The sequence below is a fragment of the Balaenoptera acutorostrata genome, chromosome 9, assembly GCF_949987535.1.
Source record: "Balaenoptera acutorostrata chromosome 9, mBalAcu1.1, whole genome shotgun sequence".
Taxonomy (NCBI): Eukaryota; Metazoa; Chordata; class Mammalia; order Artiodactyla; family Balaenopteridae; genus Balaenoptera; species Balaenoptera acutorostrata.
The window spans coordinates 6,290,460-6,304,860 of record NC_080072.1 but is presented as its reverse complement, the minus strand read 5'-3'; the positions used below and the strand labels follow the sequence as shown (position 1 = coordinate 6,304,860).

General features: G+C 51.4%; 1 protein-coding gene across 1 annotated transcript; it reads left to right on the top strand.

The window, feature by feature from the left end:
- The first annotated feature begins 137 nt into the window (after positions 1-137).
- On the top strand, positions 138-14,308 carry CCS (copper chaperone for superoxide dismutase). The gene is made up of 8 exons (XM_007171014.2): positions 138-295; positions 618-690; positions 7,836-7,973; positions 8,171-8,348; positions 8,944-9,004; positions 13,662-13,739; positions 13,811-13,914; positions 14,000-14,308. The coding sequence occupies exons 1-8, from the start codon at positions 257-259 to the stop codon at positions 14,151-14,153; spliced, it is 825 nt and encodes a 274-aa protein (XP_007171076.2). The 5' UTR covers positions 138-256; the 3' UTR covers positions 14,154-14,308.
- Positions 14,309-14,401: the final 93 nt, after the last annotated feature.

Genomic DNA, 14,401 nt, shown 5'->3' with positions numbered 1-14,401 from the left:
CAGGCGGCGCAGGCGGCGCAGGCGGCGCAGGCGGTTACTAAGGCAACGAGGGGCCGGATGGCCCAAGTGCGCCTGCGCAGCACTTGCCCGCCACAGCGTGGACGTGGGTGGGGGGGGGATGCAGAGCCTTGCGTGCGCTCGCAGCGGAAGGCGGGGCAAGGAGTGGCTTCCGGGGCTCCGCCTCCCCCGACGCATCTCAGGGTTGGCGCCACAGGACCTGGACAGTTCGGGTCCTACGGTGGTGACTGCGTCCGGGATGGCATCGGACTCGGGGGACCGCGGGACTGCCTGCACGGTGAGGGTCGAGGCCTCGTGTGGGAGCCTCGCAGGGCAGAGAGCCTCAGCCCCTGGGGTGATCGTTAACTTGAGAATGGGGGAAGGAGCGGACACCTGGATTGAGGCCTGGGGTCCAGGCTGGAATGTGAGAGTAGCAGGGCCCTTGGCGTTAATGTTGAGGGGTGTTGCTCCTGGAATGATCGTGAGTGATAATGAAGAAGGCGCTTGAGGAGGGGTCACGTGGGGCGTTACTCCAGGCCTTTTGGGGTGGTCACAGGGGAGGTAGTGAAACAGGGTCACGCAAGAAGGTTTCGCCAGCTCTCATCGGCCCGTCCTTGCAGCTGGAGTTCGCGGTGCAGATGACCTGTCAGAGCTGCGTGGACGCGGTGCGCACGTCCCTGCAAGGGATAGCAGGTAAGAACCAGATTAACTTTTCTGCGCGCAGTCAGGAGGCCTCTGGGAGGGGCAGGCAAATCTCTTAGACCAACCCTACTCCCATTTACAGATGCAGAAATTGAGACCTGGAGAGAGGAAGGAATGTTCTCAGTCACACAGAGACCCAGAGGCGGAGTCTAGAGTGCAGGTCTCAGGCCTGCCCTGCCAGATTCTTCTACTGGCTCTAACTGCCTGCCCTTCTGGTTGTCTTAAACCTCCGGTGCCTGGAGGGTGAGGAGGTAGGCAGAGCATAGTCCCCCCCTACAGGGGGTTTTCCCTGGAACACAGGCAGTTCTTGCTTGAGAAACAAAATAATCTTGACAAAGCAAACAGCAGCCCTAGCCATATTCCATCCTAGGCGGCCCTGATTCTTTTTTTTTTTTTAATTTTATTTATTTATTTATTTATTTATGGCTGTGTTGGGTCTTCGTTTCTGTGCGAGGGCTTTCTCCAGTTGCGGCAAGTGGGGGCCACTCTTCATCGCAGTGCGCGGGCCTCTCACTGTCGCAGCCTCTCTTGTTGCGGAGCACAGGCTCCAGACACGCAGGCTCAATAATTGTGGCTCACGGGCTTAGTTGCTCCGCGGCATGTGGGATCTTCCCAAACCAGGACTCGAACCCGTGTCCCCTGCATTGGCAGGCAGATTCTTAACTACTGCGCCATCTGGGAAGTCCGGCCCTGATTCTTAAAAGCCAGCTAGCTGGTCTGGAGGTGACCAGGCACAATTGGAAAGATCTGAGAAGGCAGAGCCACCAACATGGCTGTGGGAACTGCCTGCCTTTGATTCTGTTAAACGTTTATCCAGTCATTCAGGTATAGACCAGACACTGGGGGCTTTTTAGGGAAAAGTGTTCACAAGTGTTTCAGGCACAGCCTCTGCCCTCAGGTAACATGAGCACACAAGCATTGCGCTGGGAAGAGCAGTTCTTGGAGGAGCTGCCATGTGATGGCTTCTGAAACTGGGACATTGGTGGCACTTGGCTCTGTATAAGGCAGCAGTGTATCCTAGGTCTTCGGGGATATGTGCTCTAGAGTCATACTGTTTGGGTTCAAATCCTCCCTTTGCCACGTAATGGCACTAAGACCTTGTGCATGTTACTTTTTGTGTCTGTTTCTTCAGTGTTTAAATGGGCAAGGTAATAGAAGCTACCCCCAGAGGTTCATTGTGAAGAGTAAATTAGTTAATACATGCAAAAGCACTTTAGAAAGGGCTTTGGCATGTAGTGAGAGCCCACTAAATCTTAGGAATTATGAGGGGAAGGGCTTATAGGTGGTAAGCTGGTTGGGCAGAGGCATGAGGGGACAAATCTTTTTTTGTTGTTTTTTGGCCTCGCCGTGCGGCACGTGGGATCTTAGTTCCCCCACCAGGTATCGAACCTGTGCCCCCTGCAGTGGAAGCGCAGAGTCTTAACCACTGGACCGCCAGGGAAGTCCCTGATCTTTTTTAAGTTGTTCAAACTGGCTTATTTAGGGGTTCCATTTTCACTTCTCAATAGATTTTATGTATTTCTCATATGCTTCTTCACCCATTAGTTCATCTAGTTCTGACGTGTTCCTGAATGTCATCTTGATCAGCCAACCATCTTCATAACAACATTTGTGGACGAGTCCTGGATTTTCTGCAAGAGCTTCATTCATTTCAGTTAATTCTCCTGATAGAGGAGACTAGAGTTCACTAGCAGCTCTCACACTTTCCAAAGCACCAAACTCCTCTTGTTGGTTCAATTTTGTCCCAACTTCAGGCAGACTACAGTAAACAACATCTCCCAAAGCTTCCTGTGCAAAATTGTTGATTCCCACTGTTCCAGCACCATTTCCTTTTGTTAGCCATTCATCTTTGCCCGTGAATTTACGTATGGAGAGCAGAGCGGGGCTGGTGCGCAGCGGCCGGGCAGCGCCTGCCCTCAACCCCCAGAGTGCTTGGTGCTGGCTTCCAGTGCCATGTTTGCAGAGGGGGACAGATCCTAAAGCTGGTTTTGCTTTGACTGTGTGTTTGGGAATGAGGGGTGCGTGTCTGAGAAAACTGAGCCGTTCCACTGAGAGTGGAGTGATCTGACCAGAGCTTTCCGAGGCTGTTGGACTCTACCTCCTGTAAAACATACTTACTGGGAGAGCAGACAGCTGGACTTCTGTTGGACATAGGGCAGTTTTTAGCTCTCAGCAGGTTTCTTAGAGACCAGATAAAGACTTCCGGTGACTACGTTTTCTGGTCTGGGTAACTGGAAGCAGCTTGGCTTTCTCATGGGCTGGCTTCCCAGATGCAGAGAGGGAGACAGAAAGAGTGATTGGTTGATTTGCCCTCTCCAGGAGGCCTGGGCTTTGGGGAAGAAGGCTCTGCTCTCCTTCTAGGGGTAAGTGAGAGAACTCCCAGCCCAAGGCTCACTTCCTTGGACTCTTATCACCCACCCTAGAGTCCCCTATGGCCTTATCTTTTCTCCCTCTCTGGGCTCTGAGCTCAACAGGTACTTCTGGCCTGGCCACACTCCACACCAGCCAAACCAAACTGCTGCTCAGCTGGGGAGCCAGCCTTCTTGGTTCAGACTCAGGTCAAGAGTTCGGGAAGTGCAGTCACAAGGAGCTTCCCACTGGGGCCCTCCCACTTTCGGTGCAGAGAAGCAGCTCTTCTTAGGAGACCCCAGAGCAGCAACCTACCTGTGCCAAAGCCAGTCCATCAGAAAGTCTTGTCTGCTGTGTCTAAAACTCTTTTTCCGTACTTTGGGCTTCACACCCAACCAAACCAGCTCACCTCTCCACCACCCACACGAGAACCTTATCTTTGGGCTCTCTGTTGCCCTTTCCAATAGCTTCTTCACATAGAAACCAGAATGATTTTTTCATTTTTTATTTTCAATTATTTTATTTTATTTTATTTTTTGGCTGCACCGCGTGGCTCGTGGGATCTTAGTTCCCCGACCCGCTGGTCGAACCTGCACCCTTGGCAGTGAAAGCCTAACCACTGGACTGCCAGGAAATTGCCAAGAATGATTTTTTTAAATCAAACCTCAGATGTTGTCACTGCTCTGCTTAAAATCCTCTAAAAGTCATAATATTTAAGAGCCTCCCGTAGGCCAGGCACTGTTCTAAGTGCTATATGGGAGATAACTCGTTTAGGCCTTCAGTAGCCCGCTGAAGTAGGTCGTATTATTATCTCCATTTGCAGATGAAGAAACTGAAAAGAAAACAGAAAGGTTGAGTAAGCTAAGGCCACATAGCTAGTAGGTGGCAGACTCAGAATTTCAACTCCAGAGCCCACACCCTCAACCACTGTACTCTGTGGCCTCTCCCAATGGCCTCCCCTTGCATTAAAATTAAATTCCAGGGCTTCCCTGGTGGCGCAGTGGTTGAGAGTCTGCCTGCTAATGCAGGGGACACGGGTTCGAGCCCTGGTCTGGGAAGATACCACATGCCGCGGAGCGGCTGGGCCCGTGAGCCACAGCTGCTGAGCCTGCGCGTCTGGAGCCTGTGCCCCGCAACGGGAGGGGCCGCGATAGTGAAAGGCCCGCGCACCGCGATGAAGAGCGGTCCCCGCACCGCAATGAAGAGTGGCCCCCGCTTGCCGCAACTGGAGAAAGCCCTCGCACGAACCGAAGACCCAACACAGCCAAAAATAAATAAATAAATAAATAAAGTAGGGGAAAAAAAAAATTATTAAAAAAAAAAAAAAAGCAAACCTTTAAAAAAAAAAAAAATTTAAATTCCAGATTCTTTCCTGTTGCCTGCAGGGCTTTGTTTCATTCGTCTCCACTTACAACTTTGTATCTTATCATTCTCTTTACTCCAGCTCCAGCCACTTGGGCCTTTCTCTTCTTAGAACACATAGATGTCGTTCCTGCCTCAGGGTCTTTGCCCAAACTGTACCCTCTGCTGGAATGCTCTGCCCTGACTACATTCAGGCCTTTGCTTGAAGGCTCAGAGAGACCTTCCTTCACCAGCCTAAGCGGCTCACCCCCCCAGTTGTTCCCTGTTTCATTGATCACACTTTGCACTATCTGAATCTCTCTGTGCATGTGTTTGATATCCATATTCCTGTGCTGGAACACATGCTGCTTTATGGGGCAGAGACATCACCTGACTTGCTCCCTGCTGCATCCCTACTGCCCGGAACAGGGGGCATGATAGGCACTTAGTGTACATTTGTTCAATGAATGAATAGGCAAGTGAATCCCTCACACTGCATGCTTACTTGAGCTCTGGGAGCCTCAGACAATCAGTCCTTTGGGGCCCAGTCCTACTTCCTGTGGGGCAAGGGGACCAAGCATCAGCTCTGGAGTTGGACAGGCTGCCTTCTGAGCTTTGCGATCTCGAGCCAGTTGCGAAGCCCTCCAGCCTCATTTCTTCACTCGCCAGAGGAGGACAGTATCACTGTCCTGATGTGTGTAAAGTTGAGCACACAGCTCTTGGCATTCCCTAGAGGCTCAGAGTTCCCTGCCGTCCTCCCTACCACCTTGGCATCCAGAGGCACCTCTGGTGGACCTGGAGCTTCAAGGCTTCACGCTAGGTGGCCCAGGATGAGACATTGTGTTAAGTGACGGGCAGTTGGGTTATTTGGGGGGCTTTCTTCTCGCAGAATTGCAGAATTGCCCGGTACTTGCCGGGGAGGAGATGGGTGTGTCTGTCTGATTTCTGTTTACAAATTCGGCCCCTCCCCCAACAGTGTCACCAGTGGGGCAGGGGATCTGTAGAAGCAAGACCACGGGACCCTTTGTAACCACAGGCCAAACAGTCCTGCCTCTCGGGTGCTACCTCCTCCCAGTGCCGTTTCCCAGTTTTGCCTGGACTTCTAAGGAATCTGAACAGCTGAGGTTCCTTGTGTGTGCCTCAGGGATTGTTATTCCCGTCACTGCCTGATGGTTAATCCAGGTGTAGTCTTTTTTTTTTTTTTTTTAACATCTTTATTGGAGTATAATTGCTTTACAATGGTGTGTTAGTTTCTGCTTTATAACAAAGTGAATCAGTTATACATATACATATGTTCCCCTATCTCTTCCCTCTTGCGTCTCCCTCCCTCCCACCCCTCTAGGTGGTCACAAAGCACCGAGCTGATCTCCCTGTGCTGTGCGGTTGCTTCCCACTAGCTATCTATTTTACATTTGGTAGTGTATATATGTCCATGACACTCTCTCACCCTGTAACATCTTACCCCTCCCCCTCCCCATATCCTCAAGTCCATTCTCTAGTAGGTCTGTGTCTTTATTCCTGTCTTACCACTAGGTTCTTCATGACCTTTTTTTTTTTTTCTCCCTTAGATTCCATATATATGTGTTAGCATACTGTATTTGTTTTCTCAATAACAAAAAAACAAACAACCCAATCCAAAAATGGGCAGGTGTAGTCTTGATTCTCCCGCAGCCCATGAGCTCCCTGCGGACTAGGACTGGTGCTTTCCCTGACCCTGGCCTCCTCCAGGCCCAGCACACATTTGTTGAACGAATACAGGGCGGGGTTGGCGGTGGGTGGGGAACCAAGGATGAAGGGAACGCAGACAGTCAGTGCAGCCTTCAGTTCACACAGCACTGGCTCAGCAGAGGGACATGCCTCGCTTAACCTATGTCTTCTGGGCTGCCCAGGGCTCCTGGCTCCCATGGGCTCTACCCTGCCAGAGCAACAGACACACTTACTAAGATCAGAGCAGAATGATTGTAAGCTCCACAGGTGAGATCATCCCTCAGAGTTCCCAGCCATCCCCCATGCTCTGGCTCAGGATTCAAGAGTTCTCTTAAAAGATTTATGAGCCCTGAACATCTGAGTGAAAGAGAAGCCCCTTCTCGTCCTTCTTTGAGTTGGCTCGATGGCCCTCGAAACTGAGCATGTGTCAGAATCGTCCCGCAGGTTGTGTACACACCAGGGTGACTTCAGGGATTTGGAGGGCAGTTGAGACCCTCTGACTTTTGAACCTGACCCTTGTGGACCACACAGAGCTCCTGCCCACACAGAGGATTGTAATCGGTGCAGCATGAGTTACATGGGAGAAGTGGAAACTGCCACAGGAGGATGGAGGAGGGGGTGCCAAGCCAGCCTGGAGGCTGGAGCTGCTTCTCAGGGTGAGCAGTGTTCAGGTGAAGTGCTCGGGCTCTGGAGCTAGGCTGCCTGGGATGAGTTTCAGTCGCACCATTCACTACAACGTGACTTGGAGCAAGTTGCATAACTTCTCTGTGCCTCAGTTTTCTCATCTGTAAAGTGGGGATAATAGTGCCCAACTCATAGGGTTACTGCATTAATACAGGTAAAGTATGAAAAAGTCCACAGTGCATGTTCAGTAAATGTTAGCTTTCAGGATGGTGGTGATAGCCCCCTCTTTTTTATGTGTGCCAGCTTTATTGAAATATTCATATATCATAAAATTCATCCATTAAAGTATACAATTCAGTGGTTTTTAGTATATTCACAGAGTTGTGCAACCATTACCACTATCAATTTTCTATTTCATCACCTCATGAAGAAATTGTACCCTTCAGCTATCACCCTCCTACTCCCCTACCCACTAATATACTTTCTGTCTCTATATATTTACCTATTCTGGGTATTTCATCCAGAATGACATCATCTAATATATGCTCTTTGTGACTGGCTTTCACTTAACATAATGTTTTTAAGGTTCGTCCACATTGTAGCATGTATCAGTGCTTCATTCCTTTTTATGGCTGAATAGTATTCCATTGTATGGGTACACATTTTGTTTATCCACTCATCATTTGATGGGGTTTTGGGTTGTTTTCACCTTTTGACTATCATGAGTAATGTGGCTATTGATAGCCCACTTTTATACAAACATTTTTTTTTTATTGTTTAATTTTTAAAAATTGAAGTATAGTTGATTTACAATGTTGTGCTGAAACATTTTTAAAAGAACTATGTTTCAAAAGTTATAAATAATGCCTGGCATGAAATAAGAATTCACAACACTCCCGGGGACAAGATGGCGTTATCCCCACTTTATTCATAAAGAAACAAACTCAGAGAGGTTAAGGGCCTTACACAGCTAGAAGGCAGCTTCAGAGCTTGCCTCCGACCATAGGAAGGTTGGTTAAGATGGAGATGGGGAATGGCCCCCTGATTCTCTCTTCCCTGCTCCCGGCACAGGGGTGCCAGCCCTCTGCTGCCCTCTGTCCCCTGTCTTCTCCCAGGTGTCCAGAGTGTGGAGGTGCAGTTGGAGAACCAGATGGTCCTGGTACAGACCACCCTGCCCAGCCAGGAGGTGCAGACCCTTCTAGAAGGCACTGGGAGGCAGGCGGTACTCAAGGGCATGGGCAGTGGGCTGTTCCGTGAGTAACCTTGGCCTTGGCCTCTCTGGGAGGGAGGTGGCCTGGGTGTGGTACAGATCCAGCCATAGCCTTTGGGGGCTTTGGGTTGGTGTGGCTTTGGGGACCCCGTGAAAGTTATAGGGAGCTCTCTCCACGCCCTTTCCAAGTTGATAAATGAGTGAGGTGGCGAGCCAGCCCTGGTGTCTAATACCTTACAGAGAATCTGGGGGCAGCAGTGGCCATTCTCGGGGGGCCTGGCCCTGTGCAGGGAGTGGTGCACTTCCTACAGCTGACCCCTGAGCGCTGCCTCATCGAGGGGACTGTTGACGGCCTGCAGCCTGGGCTGCACGGACTGCACGTCCATGAGTTCGGAGACCTCACAAGGAGCTGCAACAGGTGAGTCCTCTGTAACCTCCCCGTAGCATCCTTATTGCCCCAGTTGTGCACCCACTTAAGTGCAGGGGGCTGTGTTCAGCTTTTTACACACGCTTTCACATTTCATCCTCACAAGTACCGTGGGAGGCATATTCACAAAGGCCCAGTCTACAGATGAGGAAACTGAGGCTCAAAAAGGTTAAATGACTTGTCAAAGACCCTGGAGCATGTAAATGGTAGAGTGGGGATTTGAACCAAAATCTGACCTAGACGTTTCTGCTCATAGCCACCTTACTGCCTCCCAGATGGAAGGTGACTCCTGGACACGGGAGGGTCAGGTCTCCATGTCATGGTGTTTGTCATGCTGTCATGCCATTAGTTGTTTACTCATCTGTGTCTCGCCTGGAAGCTTATTGAGGGCAGGTCCCATGACTGATTCTTCTTAGTGCCCTCAGCCCAGAGCCTGGCACAGAGTGGGCCTGTGTGTTGAACGAGTGGATGAATGAATAAGTGAGTGAATGAATGAATGAAACAAATGTAAAGTAAGAGGATGGATCACCTGGCCTTGGCCTGTGAGCTGTTGTTTCACTGCCCACCTGCTATCTTTCCTTCTTAGCTGTGGGGACCACTTTAACCCTGATGGAATGTCTCATGGGGGTCCCCAGGACTCTGACCGGGTAAGTGAAAGCCCAGAATCCTAACCACTAGGCCACCAGGGAACTCCCCGACCAGGTAAGTATTCGTTTTGGGCTGAGAGAGAACCCAAGGTCTCAGAGGCAGGGCAGGCAGCTCTTGGGGCCTGAAAGTATGATTCCTTTTTGTTGGGGTCTTTTTCCCTCACTTTTTTGGTTCCATTTAGAAACATTTGTTGACACTTTCTGTGTTGAAGGCCTGCTCCCTAAGACTCAGAGTCTGGTGAGGGAGACACTGAGAACTCCTTGGTTGCAGTGCAGTGAGAGAATCCTTGCAGGAGCCTGCAGGAGGCCCTGGGAGCCCAGAGCAAGCTCCTGATCCAGCCCAGGGGGCACACGCAATGGGAGAAAGCTTCCTGGAGAAGGTGATGGTGTGGAAGTTAAAGGTTTTCCCTAAACTAAAAAGGCCGTCCCAGAACTTCCCTGGTGGTCCAGTGGTTAAGACTCCTCACTTCCACTGCAGGGGACATGGGTTTGATCCCTCGTCGTCGGGGAAGTTCCGCATGCCTCATGGTGTGGCCAAAAAAAAAAAAAAAAAAACAAAAGGCTGTCCCTGACGCTGCAGCTCCTGGCCCTGGAGTTTAATTTTACACCAGAGAATTGTTTCCCCATCCGCAGTGAGTCACATGCTGCCTCAATGATTCTTACCTTATCTGAGTACTACTTGTTCTGTTAGTTACTCAATGTTTTGATTTAAATTGACTGATTTTTTTTCCCTTAGGTAAATTTAGTTATTTTTAACATTTTAATCTGTCACTGAAGGTTTCAAACAAGTTCTAAAGTGGAGAAAGTAGAGTCCCAAACCCCCATGTCCCTGTCACCCAGTTACCAACTCGTGGCCAGTCCTGCTTCATCTACACCCCTGGCCCTTCTCCACCATTATTTTGAAGAAAATCAAGACATCATTCATGTAATTAAGGTAGATTTATTTATTTATTTATTTATTTTTAAATTGCAAGCCTGGAAAGGCAATGAAAGGATTTTTCTTTTTTATTTATTTATTTATTTATTTATTTATTTATTTATTTATTTTTGGCTGTGTTGGGTCTTCGGTTCGTGCGAGGGCTTTCTCCAGTTGCGGCAAGCGGGGGCCACTCTTCATCGCGGTGCGCGGGCCTTTCTCTATCGCGGCCCCTCCCGTTGCGGGGCACAGGCTCCAGACACGCAGGCTCAGCAATTGTGGCTCACGGGCCCAGCTGCTCCGTGGCATGTGGGATCTTCCCAGACCAGGGCTCGAACCCGTGTCCTCTGCATTAGCAGGCAGATTCTCAACCACTGCGCCACCAGGGAAGCCCGGTAGATTTATTTTTAACAAGAAACTTGATATGGCCACAGAAAATAGGAATCCAGTACTTCTAGCCCCAAGAGGAGGATCATTGTGAAAATAAATCAATGCAGATCTGAAAAGTGTCATTAGACTCCTGCTAGGGACTACAGCCTGCTTTATCTTTGTCAGAGTGATTACTGAATGTCAGAGAGGCGTTAAAGACGTTTTAACACCAAGCTGAAGTTTTGTCCTGGATATCGTGCCAGGAGGAGGGCCTCCTCTCTCAGTGATGGGATGTTTCCTAATGCCCTGTCCACACACACCTAATTCCGTCTCCTCCACGTGTGGTGCTATGTGTTCCCCTCCCCAGCGATTCAGAGGGCATCACGCCTCTGAGCCGCACACCAGGCCACTTGCTCCTCCGCCCAGTCCTGGAAACGCCTCCCCCTCCTTTATCTTCCTACCGCAAAAGGCCCCAACACCCGGCACAACAAAAAGTGCCAGGTGTAAGCAGCAGATGTCCTAAAGGAAAACAAGATAAAGCAGAAGTGGCTCTTCTTGCTGCTTGTTCGTCAGCCCCATCACACAGCCCCACCCACCCGTGTGCAGGGGAGGGCAAACAAATGAAAACATGGTGTGTGTTTCTTAATTCATGTAAGTGATTTTTGTTTTTTTGGACTTTTGACAGCTCTGTCACATTTCTAATGATCAAAGTTTTTACTCCTCGCCCCCCGCCCCCTGGGGAGTGGGGGAAGCCTTTCTGTTGGGTCCATCGCATAGTGTCACACTTGCGTTCTGTGTGTCAGTTATCTATTGCTGAGAGTCAAATTACTCCAAACTTAGGGTTTTTTTGGGTTGTTTTTGGCCAAGCTGCTCGGCTTGTGCGGATATTAGTTCCCCAACCAGGGATCGAACCCACAGCAGTGAAAGCGCGAAGTCCTAACCACTGGACCACCAGGGAACTCCCAGGTTTAAAACAGCAAGCATTTGTCATCTCACAGTTTCTCTGGGGTAGGAATTCGGGTGCAGCTTAGCTGGGGGCCTCTGTCTTCGGGTCTCTCAAGGCTCGATGTGGGGAGGACCCACTTCCACACGAGCTCATGTTGCTGTTGGCCGGCCTCAGGGCCTCCCTGGCTGTTGGCCAGAGACATCAGTCCTTTGCCAGGTGGGCCTCTCCCTAGGCCAGTGCACAGCACAGCAGCTGGCTGCCGTCAGAGCAAGTGAGTGAGAGAGAAGGCGTCCAAGACTGAAGCCACACTCCTTTGTAACCTACGCTTGGAGATGACGCCAGGTCCAGCCCATCCTCGTGGTGGAGCACACAGGGTGTGAATCCAGGGGGTGCCTCTTAGAGGCAGTCTTCCTCATTGAAGCCTTGAAAGGTGCTGAGCAGGAATCAGGCAGGTGAAGAAGGGAGAGTGGGAATGGAGGCTCAACAGGGGACGCCCCGTAGACAAAGCCCTGGAGGCTTGACCCGGCAAGAAGGAGGTCTGGGAACTGGCAGCCCTATGCCTCTTAGGAAGTGGAGTTTCTGAAAGACAAGAGACCACCTCGCGACCTGTGCCTTGGCCTGGGCCCCTCTCGGGGCAGGGCGTCTGAAGGGGCTGGAGCCAGCTGCTGTCTTGTACCCGAGCCCTTGGTATAGGCGGAGGAAGACTTGAGCAAGAGCTACGTGTCCAAGCGGCCATAATGACTGGCATGTTCCTTTTGGATTTCAGCGTCTGGTTTTGTCCAGACAGAAGTGAATTTAGTGTGGGGATTTATGTCCAAGCCTGGTTGTCCCTTTGCACATCTCCTAACTGGTTTCTAAGCTTCCTTCCCTTCTCTCCCCATCCTCCTCCAGCCCTTTCCCTTCATGCACGGTATTAGAGGAACTGCTCCAAAGCATGGAGTAACCGTGTCACACCCCTGCCTGAAACCTTTCTTGGCTCCCCAGTACCCAAGGGTACAGATCTCACGTGGCTACTTGGTGTGACATTCAGTGCCACCTGGCCCAGTTCCACCCACCCGTGTGCAGGGGAGGGACTAGAAAGCCTGCGTCTCCCGACCCTCTGCTGCCGGATCACGCCTCTGAGCCGCACACCAGGCCACTTGCTCCTCCGCCCAGTCCTGGAAACGCCTCCCCCTCCTTTATCTTCCTACCGCAAAAGGCCCCAACACCCGGCACAACAAAAAGTGCCAGGTGTAAGCAGCAGATGTCCTAAAGGAAAACAAGATAAAGCAGAAGTGGCTCTTCTTGCTGCTTGCTCGTCAGCCCCATCACACAGTGACATGCTTTGTGACCCTGCTTTGCAGCAAGGCCGTGTGTACCAGCCCATGTTGGCTCAGGCTCTTACTTCTGCCCAAGTGTCAGGTTGGGGGCAGTTTATTTGCACAGACAGACGTGGGTCTCTGTGACTCACCAGTAGGGCCTTGTCACCAGGAAACACACTCACTGTTGTGCTAACCCTGTGTTTTGTAATCACTAGTCTGTTCCATGTCTGGCTCCTCACCATGCTCTGAACCCCTTGAGGGAGGCTGACCACATATACACCATCACCTCCCACCCTGCCTGGCAGAGGGTGTCTGATGTAGGCGGAGCTCAGTAGCTGTGTTAGGACATTTTAAAATATATTTATTTATTTATTTATTTGGCTGCACCGGGTCTTAGTTGTGGCGTGCGGGATCTTTTTAGTTGCGGCGTGCAGGATCTTTTTAGTTGTGGCATGCGGGATCTTTAGTTGCGACATGCAGGATCTAGTTCCCTGACCAGGGATCAAACCCGGGCCTCCTGCATTGGGAGCGCAGAGTCTTAGCCACTGGACCACCAGGGAAGTCCCAGGACATTTTTATTATCTTCAAGGGAGAAGGTGAGCAGAACCAGGTCTTGGGGGCAGGAGACGCCCTTCGCCCCTGTGTTTCTTCTTTTCCTGGAGGCCGGACGTCAGGGAAGGGATGCTGGCTGCCTCTGATGGTCAAGAAGCCAAGCTTGGCCAACTTAAGCCCAGGGGAGCTGCAGACTACCAGGGGCTCACAGAGTCATCGGGAGGCTGGAGAAGTGGGCTTGGAAAGAAGCAGGAACCGGGCTAGATTCTGAGGCTTGGATGCAGACTGGACAGCAGCCTTGTAGGAGAAGCAGCCTGGTCTAGTGACATGACTTCCTAGGGAGGGGGTCACTGGCCATTTTCAGCGTGCTGTCATTCAGCGTGCCCAGGATTTTAGTTCCAGGGAGAGAGAGTCCAGTTGCCTTCCTTGTTTCCTGGGCCGTCCCTTCATCCTACCAGACTGGACCCATAGGAGGACACTGGTACTCTGAGGAAGGGGAACCAAATACTGAGAAGCCAGAAGTTAGCAGCCGTGTCCCACGTGCCCTTCCCCCCGCCCCGGGTCTCATTGCAGCACCGCGGAGACCTGGGGAACATCCACGCTGAAGCTGATGGCCGAGCCGTCTTCAGGATAGAGGACGAGAGGCTGAAGGTGAGGTGGAAAAGAAGGCGGGGACCTTTCCTAACAGGTCCACTGTCTGAGGTCGTTGTCTCCCCTCAAAGGTGTGTGATGTGATTGGCCGAAGCCTGGTCGTCGATGAGGGAGAAGACGACCTGGGCCGGGGTGGCCATCCCTTGTCCAAGATCACAGGGAACTCGGGAGAGAGGTGAGTGCTCTGCCCGCAGTGCCCGCGGAGACCGGGAGGGGCCGGGCAGGCAGGTGCTCATCTCGACTCCACTGCTCTTCCTCAGGTTGGCCTGTGGCATCATCGCACGCTCTGCTGGCCTTTTCCAGAACCCCAAGCAGATCTGCTCCTGCGACGGGCTTACCATCTGGGAGGAGCGAGGCCGGCCCATCGCTGGCGACGGGCGAAAGCAGCCCGCCAGTCCCCCCGCCCACCTCTGAGCACAGCCTCAGCCTCGGGTCTGTCACTGTCCTCCCTGCTGAGCACTTCCGGAGGGAGGCCCTGCTCACCCAGTCCTAGGAGAACTAGTGTGCGGGGTGTGTAGGCGTTGCTGTGATCTTCCCTTGGCAAATTAAAGTTTTATTTTCATATGGAACTTTGTGTTTTGTCCATGTCCTGTTGCCCCTTAATGGGCTTAATAACCACAGCACCTCTGCCTCTGTCCTCCCTGTCGAGGGCCACCTCTTGG